Raw genomic sequence first — 25,276 nt, forward strand, 5'->3', positions numbered from 1 at the left:
CGCGCCAAACTTCTGGGCGGCCGACTTGTCCCGGCAAGGACTGCGCGAGCGCATAAGGAGAGGCCGTTCATTAGGGCCAGCGAGGCGCGGCCTCTAGTGGGAACCGGTCGCTAGAGAGCGCTGTGGGAGCGCATAGTGGGGCGGGGCGGGCGGCTGGCGAGGCCCTGGTCGGGGGCGGGGAGAGAGGGGGGCCAGCGGATGGCACGGCGCGGGCTCAGGGGCCGGCAGGGCGCGCACCTTCGCGCGGCCGCGCAGATGGAGGCGCTGGGCGCCGGCCCCCGCCGGGGGCGCGCCCAGGTACAGGAGGCGGCCCTGCAGAAGCTCGCGCTGCGGCCGAAGAAGGCGCTGAGCGCCCAGGAGATGGACCCGGACGAGCTGCGCAGGCGGCGGGCGGCGCCATCTACCCGACGTGTTCAGTGAGTGGGCGCGGGCGGGGCTGCACGCTTGGAGACCCCCGACACCCCTGCTCTCCACCCCTCGCCCTTGCCGGAGCCCCTGAGGCCCAGGGCAGAGTCGGGTCTTGAGGGGGGCGGCCACGCCCGCCCGCTGTCGCCGAGCCGCCCGGCCCGGGCGAGGAGGTCTCCCTGCGCAGGGTGTCTGTCTCTGCAGGAGCCCGGTGGCCCTGCTGACGCTGCACGTGGCGCCCCTCGCCGTCCTCCAGATGCTCCGTCCGTCCGTGTGCTGAACAGAGGCTGCCGAGCGAGCCCCAGCCCCATGCGGCCGTGTCTGCCCCCATCGAGCGTGCCCGAGACGAGAGGTCAGAGTTGGGCCCGGTGCTCCCCGCCCCTGTGGCCCGGGTGGCGAGGTGGCAGGGATGGCGAGGGGGCAGCGCCGGGCACGGGGTGGCCTTGGCCCTCAGTGGCCAGGCCTTTCCGTCGGTCTTGTCCCAGGACCCGCTAGGCCATCCAAGGGCCCGCCCCTGGGGCTGCAGTCCCCAGCTTCGGCCTGGCTGCCGCCCTGGAGAGAGCACCTGCGGATCGGGTGGATGCAGAGTGGGTGCCCCAGGGAGGCCGAGTAGGCTGGGCCTCATCTGGGACTTTTGCTGCCCCAGCCTCTCCTCCCCTCTGCGCTCCTGCCTTCGTTCCACAAACCCGGGAACAAGACTGCTTTGGTGCCTGTGCTCATGGTTTGTCCGGCCTCAGGGAAGCGCTCAGGGAGCTGGGCAGGCAGAGGCTTTCCTGCCACCCCCTCATCTGTACCCCACTCGCCCCAAGTCCTGCTCTGGAGTCTGGCCAGATGAGCTTCCCTCCTCGGGTTGCGGGACATGAGACGGGAGTCAGCGTGGCATCCCCTGGCTGCCCTGGACACTCAGGGTGCAGAGGCCGGAGTGGCAGAGCACTGGGCTCAGGTGTGAGGAGCCTCCTCGCTCTCGAGCGTCATGACTGGGGCATAAACAGGTGCTGGTGACGAGGTGTCATGGTGCAGCTCCAACTGCCTCCTCCCCATGTGTCTGTCCCTTCTGCTCCCAGGTGCTATCACAAACCCTCTGACTTGCAGCTGAACCTTCTGGGCTGGCTCCTTGGCCAGAAGCTCCAGGGCTCTCTCAGACAGCCCGAGAAGGGCCGACGTTTGGGTGGAGGGCAGGCTGGGGCCCTGTGGGAGGGAGTGCCAGGGTCCTGGGTCCCCATGTCCCCTGTCCTTTGTGGCCCCAGGTACTCGAGTGCTGGCCTCCTCACTGACCCACACTCTGTCTGCTCTCTCTGTGTCTCTCTGACCTCCAGGGCCTCTTTCTGACAAGAACAGTAGCCCCCGCAAGGCCCTCCTTTTCCTAGGCCCCAGGCCTGTGGCATCTGTGGTCCTGCTCCATGGCCCCGCTGCCCCACACTCACCTCTCTCTCCCAGGCCCCCGGGGTCTCTTGGGTTCTCTGGCTGCCCATTCTCTCCTTCTATAGGTTGCATTTATTGTTTTATCTCTGGGGGTTGGTGCACTCACTTGTTTCCATGGAAACTGCCGTGGCCCCAGAAAGCCAGAGCAGCTTTGAGCGGCAAGGGCAGGACCCTGCGGGCCATCCCTGCCATCAGCTTAGAGACTGAGGACAGGATTTCAGGGCTCGCTTTATTAGAGACAACTTGCAGTTCTTCTGCAACGGGACCAACACCCCTGTCCCCGAGGCTAACTCAGCTGGGTGAGACTCGGTTCTGTGGAGGTGTCCCCACCCCAGAGGAGGACAGCAGACCGAGGGGCAGGGAAGGGGCAGCGTGGTGCACTGTGCAGAGCAGAGCCCTGGGTATGAGAAACGCCTCGGCCTCTGAGATGCTGTAGGCCACCTGGGTGGGCAGTCTGGAGGACAAACTGTGACTCTTCTTTTCTGCCTGGTTCATGAGCTGAGAGTACCTTCCAGGCGTTTCTAGGGGTGTGTGAGGGAGAGCTGAGATCCCACACGTGGTGTGGCTTCACCCTCCTTCCTGCCCCTCCCCATGTCGCCCACCTGGAAGTTCCAGGTGCCACCTGGAGCTTGGGCCAGGGAGGAGTGGGGCAGGGCCGAGGGGCAGGTCAGGGGAGGGGTGGGTGGACTAGCGGCTGAGCTGAGGAATCGATGTGTGAGTTTCCAGAAGGAAGGAGAAACTGGGAACAGAGCCCTCCTCCCTCGAGGGGTGTTGGGGCTCATGCGCTGAGGACTCTGGGTGCCAGGCCGGCTGTAGCGCTGGGGGCGCAGTGGGACTGCGAGGTGGACATGCTCTTGGTCCAGGGAGGGAGATGGCTAGACAAACCGACAGTAACAGAAGGGAGGAGGCCAGTGCAGCTGGCCTTGCTGGAGCAGTAAGGGTTGAGCAGGCTGGGGGGCCCTGGGTGCCAGCTGCAGTGTCCTTGCCCTGCAGCCCTGCAGGTGGGAAGTGGGGAGGGGGCTGAGAGAGGAAGGGCAGGCGGAGAGGCAGGGCAGAGCGTGGATCCAGTGGATCCAGGCCATTGGTGGGAGCGGGGCCTGAGCTGGGGGTGCAGGAAGAGGGAGAGAGCGGAGAGTCAGGAGGGGTGCTGTGGGAATGGCGCTGGGAGCACTGGCACAGAGGGGTTGGGAGGTCAGAGGGGGCTCTTAAGGAGGTGGGGAGGGAGCCCTGAGCAGGGGGGCAAGAGTGGAGTGCTCGGCTACGCAGGGTCGTTTTCGGCTCAAGTGCTCGGGCCTTGGGTCCTACTGGGCTGGGCGGCCAGTGGCCAGGCTACCAGGACACAGGGGCCTTGGGGAGATGCCTGGTGGGGTAGAGGGCAGCCTGGGGAGGGGTTTGATGGGGAGGAGCGGGAGGGGAGCGGCAGATGAGGGGCCATGCCAGGAATGCGCTGTGGCCGAGAGGCTGAGGCCAGCAGACAAGACAGATCTCTGAGGCCCCTGTCGCAGCATCTGTGCACAGAGACCTTCCTACCACCTCATCAACGGCAGTTTCTGGGGTGGAGAAAATAAAGAGTTGTCAGAGTGGTCCAAGTGTGGGGACCATGGTGGCCTAGGAGGACGAGGGGTTTGGGGCTGTGGGCACTCATTGGCCTTAGGTTTCCCACAGAATCGGGGTGTGCAGCTGCTCCAGGCCATGGGCTGGAGCCCACTCAGGGGCTTGACTCTGTCTGGATTCCTGACCCCTGGCCATTGAGGTGGCCTGTGGGGACTGTCACCGACCAGCTCACTCCTTTCTGCATTTTCCCATAGAAAAGGGAGAAGCAGAAGACCCCAGAAGCAGCGAGGGGGAATGCTTGTCATGGGGGGACGTGGGTCACTGAGGAAAGAAATTCAGTGGAGTGCTCCCTGTTGAAGTTCAGTAAACTGTTTTAAAGACGTCCCTCCAGGATATGGTGCACATCGGTCTCTGTTGTTACGTCTGTAACATATTCTGGAAGCACCGATTAAACCCTTACTGTGTGCCTGGCCAGAGAGGGCAGCAGGCCTAGCTGGTGGGTGCAGACCTTCTGGTGGGCTCTCCAGCCAGGTGATGGAATGCCCTGGACACCACCCTGCCAGGTAGCCTTGACGATCTCCGGATGACCTGCTTTAGGGGTGGGAGGAGCCCTGACTTTGAAGACAATAAGCCAGAGTGTTTTTAATATTCAGGGATCGTTGTCTGCCTTTGATGCCTAAGAGGGCCCCTCAGGAACCAGGCCTGGGAGCATGTCCCCACCGCTCCCCACCCCAGCCTGCAGTCACCTTTGACTCAGCCCCACCCTCCATTCCCTCTGACTCTAATAACGTCTCTGTATAATACACCACAGCTGCACCCGATGGCTCTAGGAGAGAAGACTCAACTCGCGGGACAAATGCCAGCATGACCGGTTCCCCAAGAAGGGAGGAGAGCTCTCACACCGGCGCACAGGCAACTCTACACATGCGTGTTTCTTCCATCCCCAAAGCTACAGCCAAGGGTGGAATTTAAAAATCCCTTACAGGCTAGACAGTCCCCAGCATGACTGTTGCAGGGCAGTCCCATCAGGCCACCCTATGTGGCCTGCGTCTCACAGGCTTCAGGGTGACATTCTGTCATCCCCTGGTGGCCACTGAAAGGTGCTCTCTTTGCAGCTCTCCTCGGAAACTACCTCAGACTTCTAATCTGGGGAACCCAACGAATGTTGTATACTGAGCTTTCTATGTCTAAGATGCCGGTCAAGACTCGTGCCCCAGCCTGAGGGAGCCCATAGCACTAAGGAGGGACTGGTGCCCGGGCACCCTGCAGACAGGGTCTACACAACCACCTGACCGGGCCGAGGAGGCCACGAGTGACTCTCAGTGCCGGCCAACCTCACAGCAGGTTTTTCTCAATTAGGAGCCTGAGTCCCACGGACATTTCAGGCACTAACCTTCCAGTGTGTGACCTAATGTGACCACGGGCATACACTTGTACGTCCGTCCCTTCTGCAGGGGGATCCAAGGAACACATGGGGGGCTTTAGCAAGGCTGTGCCACCCTCCCAGGACAGCTGCCCCAAGTGTCCACATACCTACCGACATGGTGGACTCCAGGTCCACAAACAATGCTCTGGGTACATGCTTGCCAGCCCCAGTTTCGCTGAAGCACGTGCTAAACAAGTCATCCCCACTGCCAATGGTTTTGTCACTTGGCATCTGATCATTGAGTGAATTTCATGATCAAGGCAGTACCCTTCCCAGCAGGCATCGCCCATCTGGACCCCCGCCTGCCCCATGTGGATAGAGATGCACTTGCACTGGGACAAAGAACATGAATGTGAAACCCTCATCTTCAAGGCAATTGTCACTCTACGAATGCAAATGGGACCTGATGTCATAAATTAATATTTGTAAAACATTTTGATGTCTGCAGGTTTTCTCAATCATTACATCCCATGACCTGCCATGATCATTTCATATCTGAACACCTGCCATCCACATGGATAGAGACACACTTGAACTATGATTAAGAATACAGCCATTATGAGCTTGTCTTCCAAGTGATCAGTAAGTAATATAAAAATTAATATAAAATAAGCAGTCAAGCAATTTTGCTTCCACCAAAGGGTAGATTTCCCACCCTGTTTTAAGCAATGGCTTAAAATATCAGACAAAATAACAGTGAAATAACAGTTTTCGGTCACTGGACAACAGGCAGCAGAGGCAGTGATGGCTCACAGCAAAGAAACAAGTCAGCGTGTTCCTGCCCCAGAAGCCTGCTGGGGAGTTTTCCAGCTGCAGCAGAGGGAGGGAGACCCGAAGCCCAGGGATCCCCCCGAGTTGTGAAGAGAGGATTCGGGGTTCGGGGAGGCCAAGGCAGCTGGAAACCATGGTGCTGAGACCGGGGGCAGGGGGAGAGCTGCAGGGAAGAGCTCTGTGCAGACCAGCAGGGGGTCCCACGGAGTCCACAGCTGTGGCCAGCTCGGCACACATGTGGGGCACTCCTGACCTCACAGCTGCCACGCTGGAAAGACCTCTCCCTCACAGACACTGCACGGGGTCCTCAGAAGTGGGGCCCAGTGAGGCCTACACTCCAGGCTGTTTGGAACCCACCTAAGCAAGCTGAAAAGCAAGCCTCAAAGGGTCACACTGTTCCCAGGTATATTGATAGCATCGCCCAAAAAAACCTAAACATAGCTAAAGGAACACCAAGAAAATCTAGCACCCAAGAATGTGAAATTCATAATGTCTGGTATCCAATCTAAACTTACGAGGTATACGAAAAAAAATCCAGAAAATATGACCCTATGAAGAGAAAAAGCAACCGATGAAAACAGACCCAGAAATGGCATAGATGATAGAATTAGTAGACAAGGACATTAAAATAACTGTTATATATCCACATGCTCAGGAAGGTAGAGGAAAAATTAGCATGATAAGGGGAACATGTTTGCTATTAAAAAGACATAAATCAAACTGCTAATGATAAAATAGATAGTGTCTGAAATGAACACTGGATGATATTAACAACAGATTATATACCACAGAAGATAAGATTTGAGGATGATGAAAAAGTTCTGGAAATAGTGGTGCTGGTTATACAACACATGAATGTACTTAATGCTACTGAATTGTACACTGAAAAATGGTTAAAATGGTAAATTTTGTGTCATTTATTTTGTCACAAAAAAAGTGATACTCTGCAACAAAATGAACCATGCCAACATGTGCAACAACATGGATGAATCTCAAAATAATCACAGTGAGTGAAAGAATCCAAACCACAACAACCAATGAACTCAGTGATCCCACTGACATAAAATTCTAGAAAATACAGAAAAATAGATTGGTAGGGAGTAGGAGAAGGGGGGCAGGAGGGAACTTGGGGTGATGGACATGTTCATTATCTTGATGGAGGTGATGGCTTCAGGGGTTATCAATATGTTAATATTAAAGCTTGTCAAATCATGTGCTTTAAATGAGTACTTCATGTCAATTTTACCTCAATGAAAGTAAAAAATAAGGCAAAATAAAGATTTTTCAGACATTGAAACACTGAGAGAATTAATCATCAGCAGAGCACGACAAGAGATGTGAAAGGAACCCCTCCAGGCAGAGGGAAACAATCCTAGATGGACAGCTGGGACTACGCAAGGAGCGCAGACACCACGATTGCTAAATATGGGGCAAATATCAAAGACTTTTTGCCATATTTTAAAAGTAAAGTTGAATGTTAAAGCAAAAATAATGGTTTATTGTGGGGTTAATAACTCATATAAAAGTAACATATGGTGAACAATAGCACAGGGCCAAGAAGAGGACACGGAAGTGGACTGTCGTGAAGTGGACAGTGTCACCTGACGGCAGACTGGCACAAACAGAAGATTGAGGCAGGAATCCTCAAAGCAACCACAAAACATGAAGCGGCAGAGCCAAGAAGCTAACACAGGAGATAAGATGAAATCATACCAATAATTAACCCAAAAGAAGGTAGGAAAAGAGAGAACTGGGGACAAACGGGATAAATAGCAAACAAACGTCAACCTGGTGGATCTAAATCCAACCACGCCCATAGTCACATCAGTGTCCTTACACATTCCATGTAATTACCTAATAAAGGTGGATTGTCAGAGGGAGGAAAAAGCAGACCTGACTCTGTGCTAAGTGCAGGAAGCCCAGAGACAGGGAACAGGAAAGAGGAGAGAGACCCGGCAGGCTGAGGCTCCACCGCAGGAAAGGAGGGCAGCTGCAGGGGCAGCGCGGTGTGCATGCTGTGCCATCTGCTTTCTGCTGACAGCAGCATGTGCGAGTGCAGATGGGCCTTGGTCTGGGAGAGGGGAGGCTGGCATGGATGGACCATCCCACCAGGCGTCCTCCAAGCAGGTGTAGAGGAAACTCCGCTCTGGATGAGGTGGGACAGCAGGGGTGGGAGAGGCGCATGGCACACGGAAGGGGCAGCAAGGACATTGCTCCAGCACATGGGGACCAGGTGGAGATGTTGGGGCCTCCCACTCCACCACTCATCTTGTGCTTCTCCAAGAGCGCCACGGTGGGCTCTCACCTGCAGCTGGGTGGGCAGACTAGCAGGAACTCAGGGTCTCTCAGTTCTCTGATGCCCCCGAAGGCCTCTGGTTGGGGGTGGGAGGCAGGCCCCGCCAGACAGCACCTCGCCTGCAGGGAGCTCTCAGGGAGCAGTGCTTTCACTGGAGTCCAGTGGGGAGAGTGCAGGCCAGGACCAACAGTGCTGCTTTCAAAGCATAGAACTTCCCAGGGAAAGAGGGTCATTTCCTAATAGTAGAGGGACCATTCACCAGGAAGGCATCACAGTCCTCGATGGCTGTGTATCAGGAGAGTCATAGCTTCTAGACACAGAGCTTCAAATATACAAAGAAAACCCACAGAACTGAAAGGAGAAACAGACGGCCCACAGTCCGAGATTTCAACACTCGCTCGATCACTGACTCAGCAGCTAGACAGAGACGAGGACGGATGCGGAAGCCCTGGACAGCACTGTCACCACTCTGCCCGAACTGACATTACAGAACACGCCCTCCAACACAGCAGAGAACACATTCTTCTCACATGCACAGGGGACATTTGCCAAGAGACCACATTCCCCACCAAGCAAAGACAAGTCTCAGTAAACCCCAAATAATCCAAAGAAGAGTTTGCTCAGTAGTGGGAGGAAGAGCGGAGCCCAGAGAGCCCTGAGCAGCCCCGCCTCCAGCTCCAGTCTCCATCCCTGCAGCTTTGAGGGGTGAGCTGGCCCAGCCACCGTCACCACACCCTGAGCGGCCCTGCCTCCAGCTCCAGTCTCTGTCACTGCACCCTTGAGGGGTGAGCTGGCCCAGCCACCGTCACCACACCCTGAGCAGCCCTGCCTCCATCCAGTCTCCATCACTGCACCCTTGAGGGGTGAGCTGGCCCAGCCACTGTCACCACACCCTGAGCAGCGAGGCCAAGACCCTCAGCTGCCCCCACCCCCTGTGCTGCCGACACCAAGCCCAGCATCACAGAAGGAGTGCAGGCACAAGAGGGTAATTGTGATACAGGCTTGGGAACAGTAAAATGGTTCAGTGTAAGAAGTGGATATTGTTTCGCCCACAGGAAGGAGCAGGGAAGATGCACTAGAACACAGACCACCACAGAGAAGGAAGCCCAGCGCGGACCTTCGCAGTGCAGGAGATGGGGAGACTGTGCAGTCTGATGCTGCTGCAGGAGAAGGGGGCAGAGGAGCAAATGTGACAGGCCTGGCGGAGCTGCAGTGCAGACACTAAATGTGCAGCAGCCTGGGGCCAGCATAGCTGCTGTTCACGTCGCAGGGGTCTCCACACCCCCCAGCAGAACCACCAGAATAGTGACAGCGGGAAAGAATGCGGGATCAGAGAGAGCTCCTGAAGGCCAGGCCCCACAGTGCTGGCCTAACTGCACGCAGGCCACGGTCCCCACCTCACCACATGCAGAGACCCTGTGGGTGACAACCACAGTGTTCCAGCCCTCCTGTGCAGGGAGAAGTGATGGAGGGGACTGACACCCAGGGTGCAGGAGAACAAGCTAGACCAGTAGACAGAAGCTGTATCGGGGTATAGACCACAGTGCCGCAGGGGCCCTCCTCACCAAAGACAGCCAGAGAGGACGGCCACACAGATCAGGAAGATCAGGGACAGGAGACCTACTGTAAGCAGCCACCTCAACGTCAGCACCGCCGCACCTTCAATGACCAACACAGAGGCCAAGAAATCCCTAGACCACAAGATGGCCAGGAGATGAAAGCAGCTGCCCCCCAGCTGAGAACCCCTCTCCCAGGGCTGAGCGTCCCACCTCCACCACCGTCTGTAGTCATCCAACACAAAGAGATGAGACGACATTCCAGCACCGAGAAATGAACAGAAGATCGGAGCGGAAGAGCTTAAGGGCTTGCTTTTTGCCCGCTGACCAGATAGCTGGAACCATCTGCATTATGTATGCAGCATGGGACCTTCATTATTTTATCTAAAGATGTCTCTTCTTGGTAATGACAAAGGTGTTTTGTTTTAAGCCTAGTTTTTCTCAATACACCTTTAAAAGTTTTAAAATTGTTTCATATCTGGTCAAGTTAAGTTTCTAAGAACCTGAGTTTTAACTTGTGATAAAAATTTACAAGTTGATATTTTCAAAAACCTCAACAAACTGCAAGCACCTATTAATAACGGTCTTAAAAAAATTAAACAATACAAGATATGTTTTCTGAATGCTGGAATTAAATTAGAAACCAGTAACACAAAGACATCTGAAAAGTCCCCAAATATTTGGAAACTAATAACAAGGGATATTAGGAAGTATTCTGACTGGAATGAAAATGAAAACATGACATACCAAAATTTGTGGGATGCAGCTAAAACAGTGCTTAGAGGCAAACATATATAATAAACACTCATATCAGAAACAGTTACAAAGGCCTAAAGTCAATGACCCATAAAACTCTTATGGAAAATGGAAGCGGAATGAACGTTTCCCAACTCACTCTATGAGGCCAGCATCATCCGTGTACCAAAACCAACAACAGTATAAGGAACCTATAAACCAGTAACCCTCATGAACACAGACACAGGAAGTCGTTCAAAAGTTTCAGAATCAATGACCTAAGCTTTCACCTTAAGAAACTGAAAAAGAGCCAATATCCAACTTATACAGGGAAAAAGGAAATAATAAAGAACAGAAATAAACTAAACAGAAACAGATTTAAAAAAAAAGGAGGGAATCAATGAAACCAAAACCTAGTCCTCTGAGCTGAGCAATCACATTGATAAACCCCCACCCAAATTGATTCAGAGAAAGAGAAGACACACATTACCAAAATCAGGAATGAAAAAGAGGATGTCACTATTGACACTGAGATATTGACAGGTAAAGGAATATTATGAATGACTCTGCTCCCATAAATTCAACAACATAGATGAAACAGACAAATACCTTACACTTACTACTGGAGCTCACCCAAGGAGAGAGAACAGAAGAAATGAAATAGGCAGTCAAAATGGCCACATCAGGACCCAGACCATTTTAAGCGTGGGTATTATTTTCCCATCATATAATCATGACCACATTACAGTTCAAGTTGTCTCTGATTTCCTAACCCAGCATTGTAATCTCCCAGCTCATAAGAGTGATAGTCTAGAAGCCTCGAAATTCTGCTTCTGGGCTCCTCTATAGTAAGTGAAAGACAAGGGGCTAATTCACAGCTAATAGGATAACTCTGCTTCTGCCCAAATTGCAATAGTGAGCCAGAAAAAAATCACCCTTCGAGGCAGGGATAAATTCTCTAGAAGGTACTAAACTTTGTGATGAGGCTTTGCGATGCATAAAGTAGGACTTTAATCAAAATTTCTACGGCTGGGATTTCCATTAAATTCATCTCGAGGCACAAACCCTTCTAACAAAGGGAAAGTACCTGGAATAACACTGTCTCAGAGAAGGTCAGTGTAAGTTCTTCTAGGTTAAATTAACACCAACTCATCACCACCTCCCCCTCACCTGAAGTTGCTTAGTTTAGTTGGTTTAACCAAGTACTATGAACTCTTAAAATCACATTTAGGCATTTCAACTTGAGAAGACTATTATACCAACAAACAATGGCTGAATAGCTCTTCTGAAAGTATTAATCACGGTATTTTTCTTTTTAAGACAAAGACTTTAGTAAAAATAACAGCTCCTAAAAATGATGAAATGCACAAACTTCTTCTAATCCAGAAGCTTCCTTTCACCTGTCAGGTAACAGAAGACACTTTTCCTTTACACTTGGAATACTTCACCTCTATAAAACATTTTTGTGAGCAGCTTGATTTCATGCTGTGCAATGACCAATAACAGAAGCCTCAAAACCAACTTCTACAAAAGGAGAATGCAGAGGCTACTGTGAGTTATTGTATAATTACATACTTTTTATAAAGTTTGGACTCTACCACAATGGTCAGGAGGGGAAACTGAGGCTGAGATGATTGCCCGTCAGCCTCAGCTCCCCGGGAACAAGTGAAATTTGAACTGGACCATGTGAAGTCCGGTTCCAGGGTCATTCCGGCCTCTCTCCTCATCAGGCTGCCTCTGGGCACTGCTTGTTCTAGAAGCGCACGATGACAGAAGTGATGGTTGGGTTCCACCGACATGTAAACTATTAACATATTATTCCAACAATTACCCAGGAGATACCTGTGAGCTGAGGATACAAAAATGAACAAGCTAAAGGCAGAAGCCCACCCTGTGTGGGAAAACAGGAATCCTCACATGTCGCCGACGGAAAGGGATCTGCCCATGTCTACAGACTCCCAGTCCTCCACCCCTGGCAGCCCCTGCACACCCACACGGCAGGAAGCGGCACACGCGCGGACGCTCATGGCAGCGTTCTGGGTCAAGGCTGGAAACACCCGAGACTCCGTGACACAGAACAGGCCGACTGACCCACAGCCACGCTCTGGACACCGTGCGGGGCAAACGACCGTGCAGATCCTTGGAGCTGAGACGGAGGGAGCCGGAGTTTCCATACAACAAAACTACAGGCGCAAGAGTGCATACTGGGTGCTACCTTTGGTGCAAGAAAGGGGATGTCAGCACATCTATTCCTGTTTGCTTGGTTTTGCTTTAAAAAATATTATAAGTATAAACAACCAGGAAAAAAAAAAAACCCTATCTAATGGGGGAAGCAAGATTTTTCCGCATATGCCGGTTTCTATCGTTCGTATTACAAGACCTTGTAAATACTGCCCATCGTTTAAGCGCCCTCGCGAGCTCCCAACACAGCAGAGACGTGCAGAAGAGAGCTGGAGCGCAACACTCGGTGCTGCTTCCAAAGGAAGAGTCTGGAAGGGTGAGGGCAGAGGGCGACCGCACCCGCGCAGTGTGCCCGGTGCCCACCCCCGACCCACAAGCTGTGGGGACACGGCCTTGGGTGGCGCCCGGTCCCGGGGCTGCCGGTCAGGGACAAGGCCCTGGAGCCCAGCCGCCCCCGAGCCAGGGCGACCCTTGCTGGCCGCACGCGCGCTCCTACCCGCTACAGGTCCAACGCCACGCCCCCGACTGCAGCCCGCAGCAGCCTGATTGGCTTGCCGCCCATCCTATGGCCATTGGCTCTGATCGCTTTGGGGGGCGGGCCCTAGACAGGGTCCCTAATCGCCATTGGCCATTTTCCTGAGCAGCGAAATTGCTCTTTTGATTGGTCTTCCCTTTGGGTGGGAAGTTGAACGTGTGGTGCCGCGCCGGCGGGAAGCTGCGGGGCTGGTGGTGGCTGGGCTGGGGGAGCCCTGATGGGGAGGCCGCGCTGCCAGCTCTCGGCGCCTGAGCCCCGTCCGTCCGTGAAAGGCGGGCTCCCCGTGAGCAGCACAGGCCAGGAGGGACAGGGCCGGGCCTGTGAGAGGCTCTGCAGCCGGCAGCGCAGCCACCGGGGAGGGCTGTCAGCGCCCCTCTCACCGCCATGGCCGGCGTCCTGGGCTGGGACAAAGCTCCAAGCCTAGGCCTGTCAGGGGCAGACGTGTCACCGGACTCCTGCAAGCGCACCCGGGGCGGACCAGTGCTGGGTCCTGGGAGGAAGTGGCTGGGAAGGTCGAGGGGGGAGAGAGGGGTACTTCCGCCTTCTGGGAGACTTGGGACGCGGGAGCGGGTCTTAAAGAAAGTATCGCGAGGTTTCCAAGCAGCACGAGGGCAGGGCGGGCTTGGGAGAGCTGTGGGAATCAGCGTGGCGCGTGGACTGTGGTGGAGACGGTGACACTGGTGGCTCTGGGCTGGGCTGTCGTGATGACGGAAGGACAAAGGGTTTGGCTCACCTGGGTGAGCGGAGGCCAGCAGGCAGCAGGTGCGGGTCGGACTGGCCCACTAGAGGGGGCATATGGCATCCGGGGAGGATGTGGGCAGGAGACCCCCCACGGGGGTCATTGCAGGAGGCCAAAGAATTACCCACACCCCACACCTTGGTGAAAGAACAGAATTTCCAAGGTCTCGAAGGGTGACTGATGCCCTCAGTTTACCACCCCCAGAATTCCCCCACTCCTGCTGCTGGTCCATGGGAGAGTGTGTGTTTACCCTACAGGGGAAAGAGTCCCTCTCGTGGCTCTTCTAAGCACGACCTGAATGGGCTGGAATTTTCGTAGAGCAGGCAGCCCCAAAAAGGAGTTAAATACAGAGAATATAAATACATAAATATGTTATGTATAATAATTTAAAATATAAATTATATATCAATATATTAATAAATATAAAGTAAAAATTAGAAAAAAGATGCAAAATGTGGATTTCTTACCCTGCCTACACAGCTAGGCCAATGGGTGCATGGGGTAATGTTCTCAGTGGCAGTTCAAATGGGCTGGCTTTCAGCAACACAACCCCCCCCCCCCCCCCCCACACACACACACACACAACCCCGGCTCCCCATGGATCCAGTGGGACCAACTCTTCAGCGCCCCTTGCTCTGGCAGATTTAAGAGTGGGGTCTAGGGGTCAGAAGGGTCAGGCCGCTAGCTGGGGCTTCCAGGGAGTGATGTTTGGAGAACCAGACACGGGACTCTCCCAGGGAGGCCCAGTGTGGTGGGTACAAGGAGCCGGTCAGCCTCGGGCAGAGAGGCTACAGGAATTGGAGGAGGGTGCACCTCTGGTGAGGGCTGGAGCAGGTGGGGACAGAGGTGACTGCCATTGCCAGGGCTGGAGGACAAGAAGAAGGAAGGGCTGGGAAACCAGTTCATGGTGAGGTGTAGTGAGGATGACTGTGGAGAGCTAATATGGGGCCGCATGCTGGTGGGCTTTGAATGCTGGAGTTTGGGCTGAATTTGGCTCTGGGGAGAATAGCAGACTCGGGGAGGGGACAGCATGGGGACAGAGAGACAGACAAAAGTGGAGGAAAAGATAGCAAGGAGGACTGACTTGGGAGAAATGTAAGACTTCTTTTGCCCCATCCCACTCCCCAAAAGAAAAAAGCCCTCAGAAACTGGGGAGGCCTGGACTGCCTGAAATGAATGAGCTGATTTGAGCAATCTGATTTGGATACTAACAGAAAGGGGAACTCCAGGAGGCAGGACATAGGGACATCTGGCTCACATGTGGCATGTGGACTCAATGATTAAGAGGAGTGGTGTGTGTGTGGGGGGGGAGTAATGCCTTGACTCTGTTAACCTAAAAATAAACAGCCAAAATGAGAGACAGAGAGGCATTTATTTTGGGATCAAAGAATTGCAATTCAGGGAGAACAGATTGAGGTAGAAACCCAAGTAGTGTTCCAATAGGGCATAAAAGTCAGGGGCTTTTAAAGGCATAGAAGGGAGGGTTGCATTACTGAGAATGTTAATTGGGATTGGTGGCAGAAAGCTAATCTTGGCTAAAATAATGATTACTAAGTCCAGCTAGAGGGGGGCAAAAGTCAAACACTGTGAGGGGCTGCAGGTTTCTTGCAGCGTTACTCAGTTCAGAAGTTCATGTTCTGCTGGATGAGGACATGCATGAGACGCGTTTCCTTCATGGCTTCCCAGCTCCATTTTAAAGCCCTTAGACATAAGTGACTCTGTTTTATGTCACATTTCATGTTTTTCCCCTTTTGATCAAGATCTTTCTCTGAAAGCATCACTGATCAACCAAGATTTGTTTAGTCCCACATTGCTGGGATTGACCTGTCCCCGAAAGTCGTTTCCCACATCTGGGAGAATTTTTTTTTCCCAGTGGTTATTCTAAGGACTCTGTGTCATAGGGGTTAGGCCACATTTGAGCAACAATGAGGCAGTCAAGAAAGGACACTTAGGGGGTTGGCCCCGTGGCCGAGTGGTTAAGTTTGCACACTCCACTTCGGTGGCCCAGGGTTTCAGTGGTTCGGATCCTGGGCGCAGACATGGCACCACTTATCAGGCCACGCTGAGGCAGCATCCCACATGCCACAACTAGAAGGACCCGCAACTAAAATATACAACCATGTACTAGGGGGATTTGGGAAGAAAAAGCGGGGGGGGGGTGCGGGGGAAAGAAGATTCGCAACAGTTGTTAGCTCAGGTGCCAATCTTTAAAAAATAAAACTAAATAAATAAATAAAAAAGAAACAACACTTAGGGAATTTCCCTGCCTGGGAATTTCATCTGATTACCTGAAGTTTCAGATGAATAACTTATCTATCAGTTCAACATGTTGAGTGACCATGATCTTGGTGTTTGTAGAAGTTCTGGAGCAGATCTGAGTGAGTAGCAGCACAAGAAGCTTAAATACGAGTGCATATAGCACATTTCCAGTAATAATCATAAACAATAGTTGAAGTCCTGGTGTCATCCAAGCACCTTTACCTGAAGGAAGCAGCTGAAAACACTAATAGGGAACCAAAAAGTGTTACTAAAAGACATTGGACTACAGAAATCCTGTGCTATTTTTGTGATTTTTTTCCAATTTATAACTCAACTTCACTGGAAAAGTTGATGCAGGTACAGCAGGAGGTGTTGGCTGTGACACAGATGCTACTCTGTCCTGCAAGGAGATAATGGGGTGCTGTTTGATTATCTAATATGACCCTTGCTAGGGAATCCACGGATCATTGTTGTTGAGCTAGGGCTTGAGCGGTAGAATTTGCCAGTGTGGCTATGGTTAGGGATACATTTTTTAATCAGCAGCTCATCATGGACAACATCAGTCAAAGGGGCAAAGCCTTTGTCAATGATAATCAGTGGAGAGGAAGACGAGGGGTAAAAAGGGGGTCTCGAAGTCTTGCCTAGACCTATGAGACTGCAATTGGGTTTCTTCTTTAACAAAAACTTGAAATTGAAAATTATGGCATCCTGAAAGGCATTGTCCTGCCATATGCCAACTTTCTAGATTTCATAAGCCCATGGTGGTAATCACACACAAAGGTGTAACCTAAAGGGGGCAATTTCTTCTAGTTCGGTAGCAGTGTCAGTGGTCAGGGGCACTTGGTGAGGTCCTTCCCAATGGCGCTCGAGGGCTGGCCTCCTCCTCTGATGCTTCCAGAATACCCAGTCACCAGGCTGTAAAGTGTGACCAACAGGATCCTTTAAAGTGGGATCCAGGAAAGTGTCTTTAACCTGTTGATAATGGGCTGGGGATAAGACAGTAGAGACTCACAGGAGCTGGTCACACTCACATAAGACAACAGGGGAGCAGCAGAAGGTTGTGGACCAACAGACACTGATCTGCTGGTGACTGTCCCATGTGGAGTTAGTCTACGTTTTCCAAAGAGGGCACTGCCAACAGCCAGCAAGGCCGAAGGCAATACCTTAGGCCAGGGGAGTCCAGTCCACAGTATGTAACAAACCTCAGAGACAATTAACAGGACTAGAATCTAATGTCTACAAAGGTGCAAACAGAATTTTTCTCTCTACAATTAGCCTCAATTTTTTTTTTTTTTTTTTGCCAAAGATAATCACAGTAAAACTAATTTACTTATATTAAAAAGTTGGCCTGATCATTTATACAAGTGAAATAAGAACACTTGCTGAGACTTTCTGAATTCTGGAGGGATCAGGTAGGGAGAAAAAGTCAATGTTTCACCTTTCTTTACAAAGGTAGGTGTTACCAAATTGTCAATAGATTAAGAGAAATGATTTCTTTAAATCTGGAAAAACAAAACATTAGAGCATCTTTCTCACCTCATGTAGTTCTATGTAATTTAATATTTCTTCAGCTTGAATCTAGTTTTTCATTAGTTTTCTTGACTTTGCCTGATTATTGAGGGTGACAGGGACAGTGATAATCCCAAGAGTTTGGAAAGTTTTTGTTAAGGGTCGTATGATTTGCCCATTGAAGCGGGTGCCTGGAGATCGTGGATGGTACATCTCAAGTGGGAAGCATGTGTTCTAGCAGTTTCTCTGCCATTGTGAGGGCATCAGCTTTGTAGCAAGGGAAAGGCTTTAACCCATCCAGAAACCACAGACAACAACAAGAACGTATTGATGAGCCATAGGAAGTGGCAGCTGAGTGAAGTCTGGCTTCAGGTGCTCAAAGGACCCCGAGGGAGGAGTTCTGAGGCCTCTGGGGACAGAAATAGTTTCTCCTGTACTGGGTGAAGGAATTTAAAAACTGAAAAATGGGATTTGCCAGGGAGCTGGGAAAAGCCCAGCAGCCATCTTCAGTTTTCCATAGTCCTGACTGTTTGTTGAATTTACAGCCATTGTTCACCCACCTTAATTTCCGTGCTTTAGGAGCAGACTGTTGCCATGTTATAAGGACATCAGGATGCCAAAAGTCTGGCAATGAGGGACTATTCTTTGCAGAGGCAGAGTGAACTTCATCCACATAAGCCAATCTTTATAGATTCTGTGGTTGCTGCCTTTATCTGAAAATCAGCTAAGGAGCTTTCCTGACTTTTAGTGTGAACCTCAATTTTGATGACAGACAACATTTTATCCCAGGACATGTTAGACTCCCAAGAATTTCACATAATTTCTTGAACTCTTATAACATACTTACAAAGACATAGCATAAAGAAGGCTTAATGTTATTTCTTACTTGACGACACTTCCCCTGTAATTTAACATATCAGATAAGCTTAATTAGCTTAATGTCTCTCTTTTTATAAGGAGAGAAAACCAATATTTTGAGATGTTTTAGCGATCCTCTGAAAAATCCCGCTGTTACCTAGAGGTCAAAAAAAGACTTCATTTAGAATCTGATTTTGGGAAGTTTGTCAAAAATATCAAAGAAGTCTTAAAATACTTGCCTAAATAGGACCAAAAATCATTATGAAACAATATTTAATTATCTATTTAACCAAGGTGACATAAAGATTTCAAAGACACATATAGAAGGTTATATAGCTGCAAAACCTTAGCTCTCTGTAATAGGAAAGACTCAGCTTTTAACAAAGAGCACAGGAAATTATTTTGATAAAACATAAAATCCCTGCCTTTCAGGCAGATTACTCAAAGATAAAGAAAACTTTTCATAATCCGTTTATCAAGACTAGATTAAAAGCCCAGGAAACCTTGTCCTTATAACAAAAGCAGAGAGAAAACCAAATTCCCATTTTGCACCCACTTCTTTTTGATATTAAAACTCATTTGCTTAATGAAATTCATTCCAATCTTAGCCAGCTCAACCATGCACAACCTTTTGTCAGGGTTCCTCTTCCACAAACTTTCTTTTTTACATTCAGAATTTGTCCTTTCTTCCCCATAACCAGTTTTACTTTAGGACTAATATACTTTCTTAACAAAAATATCTCCATTCCTGTTTAGAAGGAAAGTACCTCAACATAATAAAAGCCATATATGACAAACCCACAGCCAACATCATTCTCAATGGGGAAAAACGGAAAGCCATGCCTCTGAGAACAAGAACAAGAAAAGGGTGCCCACTCTCACCACTCTTATTCAACATAGTACTGGAGGTTTGGGCCAGAGCAATTAGACAAGAAAAAGAAATAAAAGGAATCCAAATAGGCAATGAAGAAGTGAATCTGTTGCTGTTTGCAGGTGACATGATGTTATATAGAGAAAACCCTAAAAAATCCATCAGAAAGCTACTAGAAATAGTCAACAATTATAGCAAAGTTGCAGGGTACAAAAATCAACACACAGAAATCAGTTGCTTTTTATACTCGAATAACAAACTAACAGAAAGAGAACTCAAGAACACAATCCCGTTCACAAATAAAATATCTTGGAATAAATTTAACGAGGGAGGTGAAAGACCTATACAATGAAAACTACAAGACTTTCCTGAAAGAAATTGATGATGATATAAAGAGATGGAAGGACATTCCATGCACATGGATTGGAAGAATAAACATAGTTAAAATGTCCATACTACCTACAGCAATCTACAGATTCAATGCAATCTCATTCAGAATCCCAATGACACTCTTCATGGAAATAGAACAAAGAATCCTAAAATTCATATGGGGCAATAAAAGACCCCAAATTTCTAAATCTATCCTGAGAAAAAGGAACAAAGCTGGAGGCTTCACAATCCCAGACTTCAAAACATACGCCAAAGCTACAGTAATCAAAACAGCATGGTACTGGTACAAAAACAGGTGCACAGATCAATGGAACAGAATTGAAAGCCCAGAAATAAAACCACACATCTACAGACAGCTGACCTTCAGCAAAGGAGCTGAGAACATACAATGGAGAAAGTAAAGTCTCTTCAACAAATGGTGTTGGGAAAACCTGACAGCTAGATGTAAAAGAATGAAAATAGACTATTTTCTTATACCATTCACAAAAATAAACTCAAAATGGATCAAAGACTTAAAGGTAAGACCTGAAACCATAAGACTTCCAGAAGAAAATATAGGCAGTACACTCTTTGACATCAGCCTTAAAAGGATCTTTTCAGACACCATGTCTTCTTGGACAAGGCAAACAAAAGAAAGAATAAACAAGTGGGACTTCATCGGACTAAAGAGCTTCTGCAAGGCAAGGGAAAACAGGATTGAAATGAAAAGACAACCCACCAACTGGGAAAAAATATTTGCAAGTCATATATCTGACAAAGGGTTAATCTCCATAATATATAAAGAACCCACACAACTCAACAACAAAAAAATAAAAAAATCTGATCATAAAATGGGCAGGGGATATGAACAGACATTCCTCCAAAGAAGATATATGGATGACCAATAGGCACATGAAAAGATGCTTATCATCACTGATCATCAGGGAAATACAAATCAAAACTACACTAAGATATCAGCTTACACCAGTTAGAATGGCTAAACTAACCAAGACAAAAAATAACAAATGTTGGAGAGGTTGTGGAGAAAAAGGAACCCTCATATACTGCTGTGGGAATGCAAACTGGTGCAGCCACTATGTAACAGTATGGCGATTTCTCAAAAAATTAAAAATAGAAATACCATATGACCCAGCCATCCCACTACTCAGTATTTATCCAAAGAACTTGAAATCAGCAATTCAAAGAGACTTCTGCACCCCTATGCTCATTGCAGCACTATTTACAATAGCCAAGATGTGGAAGCAACCTAAGTGCCCATCGACTGAGGACTGGATAAAGAACATATGGTATATTCACAAAGGAATGGAGCACTCCTGGGCTATATGGTCTTCAGGGTTGGCTCATAATAAATTCACCCCAATTTTGATTTATAGATTGTTTATGGATTATTTGCATCAAGATTTCTTGGCATAGTCAGTAGGATTTCAGAGAAACCCACCAGAGACCACCTGGAATCTACATGGAACTGGCATTTGGTACCAATAGGGGCCCACTGAGCACCTGCCCCCCCGACCCTGGATCACTGCATTCTTCAGGTGACCCTGGTGAGTTTTCCTGAAACCTGGACCTCCTTATTTTAAGTTGATGGTCTAGAGTTTATATGAGCTATTTCAAACCTTAAGACTAGGCGTCTTACAGGGGTACCATACATACCCTAGGTAAGAGGAACCAAGGGGGGAATTTCTAGGTAAGGGAAACTTAGGGGTAATTTCCTAGGCCAGGGGAGCCTTGGGGTAACTTTGGAGTGAATGGGTCAGGCTGACCTTTTTAATTTGGCTTTAAACTGGAAAGAATTGTATCCATAAAGTCTGAATAAATTGTTTGTCCAGTGCCCTGAGCTCCCACAGTAGTTTTAGACTGCTGGTGGGTGCAAGGGGCCAAGACACCTAGGAGAGTGCTCATGACCTTTTTGGGGAGTGACATTCACAAGCAGCACACTTCTGACCCACAGCACTGTCCCTAGAGATTATTAAGACTTTATAGTAAAACAAAACTAAAGGAAAAATGGGAAATCAATCTTCTAAAAGCTGACGAGTTCCTGAATGAGCAGCCTTCCCTTGGAACTCTGGCTGGCTTCATGCTGAAACTTACAAGTGCTTAATGAAATGCAGATAGCTGTAAATGGCTGGCAAGATAACCCAGGATAATTTAAAATCTTACCAAGCTTTTTTCACGTTCTGAGAGGTTGGCATACTAAACATCAGGTTGAGGTCCCAAAATATGATCAGACAAAATGTAGTTTCACCCCATATTGTGGTCAGGGATACTCAGACAGAAATGTAGGTTGCACTCCATCCATGGCTAAGGGTTCTACCAAACTGCTGCCAGCCTCAGGGGAATTACACTGGCCATTAGAAAGAACGTTCCAATTAGATAAGATTATTTAAAAAGTGCACTTAAAAAGTAAAGACTTCAAAATTCCAAAATAACCTTATTGAAAGTTTTGTTGCAAAAAGCTAATAAAGAATTACATTATAAAATGTACCTGAAGGAATATATTAGGCCATGACTTTACAGACATCTTGGTAGTCTACCCCTAGAGTTAATGAGACTGAGAGATTTTTCTTGGAATACTGCTATATTAAAGATTACTGAAACTGTTCAATACAGCCAGGTAGTTACTGTTTGTCTCAGCTGAAACCTGACAAGGTATTTGAAAGGATTTAGCAACTTATCATCAGAAATTTGGTCAAACTGGAAGTTGATGTTCAGAGCCTGATAGGAATTTTTTTTTAGGCCTTCTTCCCTAAATTAAAATAAAACTAAATACCCAGATGGAAGGAAGAAAATTAGGGTGATGCGGTTGGACAGGTAGAACAACTGTCCTCAACTTACAAACCCTGTAAGACTGGAAAAGCAGCACTAGAGGCAGTTCAGATTCCACCCAGCTCCTTCATCTCAGAAAGGATCATGGCCCCACCTCTCTGGGAACTGTTATCTGACCCATCACCAATTCGTAAGACTGAAGGGAAAAAAAGGGAAAAGGCCAAAAAAAATGGCCATAAGCGTCCCCTTGCCCAAAATGTAGCATCTTGGGTGTCTTCTCCACAAATATTAGTAAAAGAGGCTGAAAACAAAATTTGGATTCATAACTAGGGAGCTTTATATTACTGGACCTGATTCATGTCAGTAATTTTAAAACAATAGCTGTGGAGTCTCTGTGTATGTGTGTCTATATGTATGTGATATGTGTGTGATATTTTACCTCCGGATGGTATGGCCAAAATTAGGAGCTCTAGTTAATTGGCTAATGTAAGCACTTACATAAATTATTTCTAAATGCAACTAACCCAAATGTCTTTCAAGTTAACTGGATAAAATTAATCTTTGGTAAATGAAAGCTTATTTAAGATTGTTGATTTAATTAAAATGGACATGTCCTCAGAGTTATAAGCATTGGATATGATGCAGACATGCAGCCTTTATTCTAAATTTGTTGATCAAATAAGCCAATGTTATCTCTATTACAAAACTGGTTAACAAAAATAATAACTTAAACTGATGGCTAATTTTGCCTAATGTCTCATGAAGTTTTGTAGGCAATCTAAATATTTGTTAGGAAGGAGTAAATAGATGTGAAATAGATAAAAGTGTTGGGTGAACTTTTAAAAATAATTATGTTATGGCATGTATATTTAAAATAACTTCAAAACCTTTTGGTAACTTGAAACCTTAAAGTTTTGCTAATTAAATTAAATAATAAAATTTATTGAGTATCTAGGTCATTTCCATGTAAGATAAAATATTAGATGCTAATTATTAAAATACTGAAGTTTATTTACTTTTGGCTTCTTATTACAGAGAAACCAAAAGATGTTTGGGTCTATTAGTAAATATGTCTTCTATTTTATTAAAAGATTGTACTATGAAGCAACATGTTTTTAGAAATTATAAAAGGTATTTATAAATTTGCCAAGCCACAAAATGCTAATCTAAAAGATAGTTTATAATTGCTTACTTCTTAGTTTTCATTAAAAATTAAGGTCTGTAAGGGTTAAAAGTTCTAATTAATATATATGATGGAAACTACTAAAAATCAATAAGGAAAACATCTTTGTATTCAAGGAAAGATGTATGTTTTCAGCAAAAAAGTTATAAAGAATGGAAATATTTTTGTTCATTTTGTTAAGAAAGATAAATTTGTCCCAAAGTTCTAAGAGTGGGAAGAAAAGAAAGACATGGGACAAATTCTGAATGTAAAAAGAAAGGTATAGAAGGTTTGTTACAAAGGAACCCTGAAGAAAGAGTTTTATACATGGTCAAATTGGCTCAAATGAAAATAAATTTAATGAAGTGAATAAGTTTTAATATCAGAAGTAAGCTGGTACAAAAATTAGAATTTGGTTTTCTCTTTCTCTTAAAAGGTATAATTTTCTTAAACTCTTAGTCTGCTCTTGATAAAGAGCTTATAAAAGGTTTTTCCTTATTTTTAAGTAAGACTACCTAAAAGACAGAAAATCTGTGCTTGTTAAAATAATTTCCTATGTTCAAAAAAACTGAGGTCTCTCTGTTAAGATTTTTTGACTGTTTCTGTTGTCACTTTGATTGAATGGCTAAGTGAGCATTGTTTCATGACACAAGATCAGTAAACACCTGATCTTGTTTGACCACCTTTTGGGAAACATCAGCTGTCTCCTTTTGAAATAATAATAGGACAGCCTATGCAATTAGATGAGGAAATGTATAAATCAACTTTGCTTAAGGGAGATATATTACATTGTTGTCAGGGTCTCATTGAGGTGCTTGAAAGAAATGAAAAGCTGTAGCTGACTCCTTTCACAGAGAGCTCCCAGGAGGTGAAGACCCTAAGGATTATAGACTAGAACCTGGAGAATTTATTTACTTGAAGAGGCATCAAATAAAAGACTCTCTGCAGCTCTATTGGAAAGAACTATACCAGGTACTTTTAACCAATCCATGTGCTGCAGAATTAAAGGGCAGAAACTCATGGACTCACATTTCTCGTTAAAAAAGCCTCCTCTGCCTGAGTGGATTTCAACTCCTATTTCTGACACCTGACTTTGAGTGACCAAGACAAATACCTCCAAATGGGGATGAGAAGAACACAGCCTCTGTTGTAGACAGCTGTCCCAAGACTCTGGACCAGGCCCGTATTCCCAATCTTATATCTCCTCATTTAAACCCTTGTAATGCTCAAACCATATACCCACTTTATAATTGCTCCATTTAAGGTTTTCAGAATATTATCATGCTTAAAGACAGTGGTTGATCTGCAACAGACTGGTCTCGAAGGCCACACGTTTATTGGGTGGCTCCTAATGGAACTCAATGGTTATGTGGAACAAATCTCTGACCTTGGCTACTGCCTGGATGGCTAGGACGCTGCACCCTGAGCTTCCCTTGGATGCAGGGAAAGAGTCACACTGAGCTAACACCTGTTGCAAATCTTCCTCTCTTTAGGGCCAGATGGGCTCATTCAGTGTTCCACTGGTATGGCCACTGAGCAGCTGTATTTGTTCCTTCTTTGGGGCTAGAGGATGTCATATCACGTATAGAAGCCCTGACGAAATTTACTCAACAAACCCTTAATGATAGTCAAGCAGGAATAGCCTTATTAAATACTAAAATGTCTTTAATGAGAAAGGCTGTTCTTTGAAATAGAATGGGCTTAGATATTCTATCTGTATCCCAAGGTGGTACATGTACAGTCCTTCAAACTGAATGCTGTGTTTTTATACCTGATGAATCTTCCAGTGTGTCATCTCTGCTAAAGCACATGGAAAAGCAGGTCAATGTCTTAAGCGATCC

At 47.7% G+C, this 25,276-nt stretch overlaps 1 protein-coding gene across 12 annotated transcripts in view; it reads left to right on the forward strand.

Moving 5' to 3' along the window:
* The first annotated feature begins 28 nt into the window (after nucleotides 1–28).
* The window catches only part of LOC106837159 (cationic amino acid transporter 4-like), a 40,913-nt gene continuing 15,665 nt past the window's right edge, over nucleotides 29–25,276 (forward strand). For 2 of the 12 annotated variants that reach the window (XM_044775347.2, XM_044775348.2), the window contains exons 1-2: nucleotides 29–416; nucleotides 662–757. In XM_044775347.2, the coding sequence (XP_044631282.2) occupies nucleotides 199–416; nucleotides 662–757 (314 nt within the window). In that variant the 5' untranslated portion in view covers nucleotides 29–198. The other 10 variants (XM_070516632.1, XM_070516637.1, XM_070516630.1 and 7 more) reach the window with 10 other exon arrangements.

The sequence above is a fragment of the Equus asinus genome, chromosome 8 (genome assembly GCF_041296235.1).
Source record: "Equus asinus isolate D_3611 breed Donkey chromosome 8, EquAss-T2T_v2, whole genome shotgun sequence".
NCBI classification, from domain to species: Eukaryota; Metazoa; Chordata; class Mammalia; order Perissodactyla; family Equidae; genus Equus; species Equus asinus.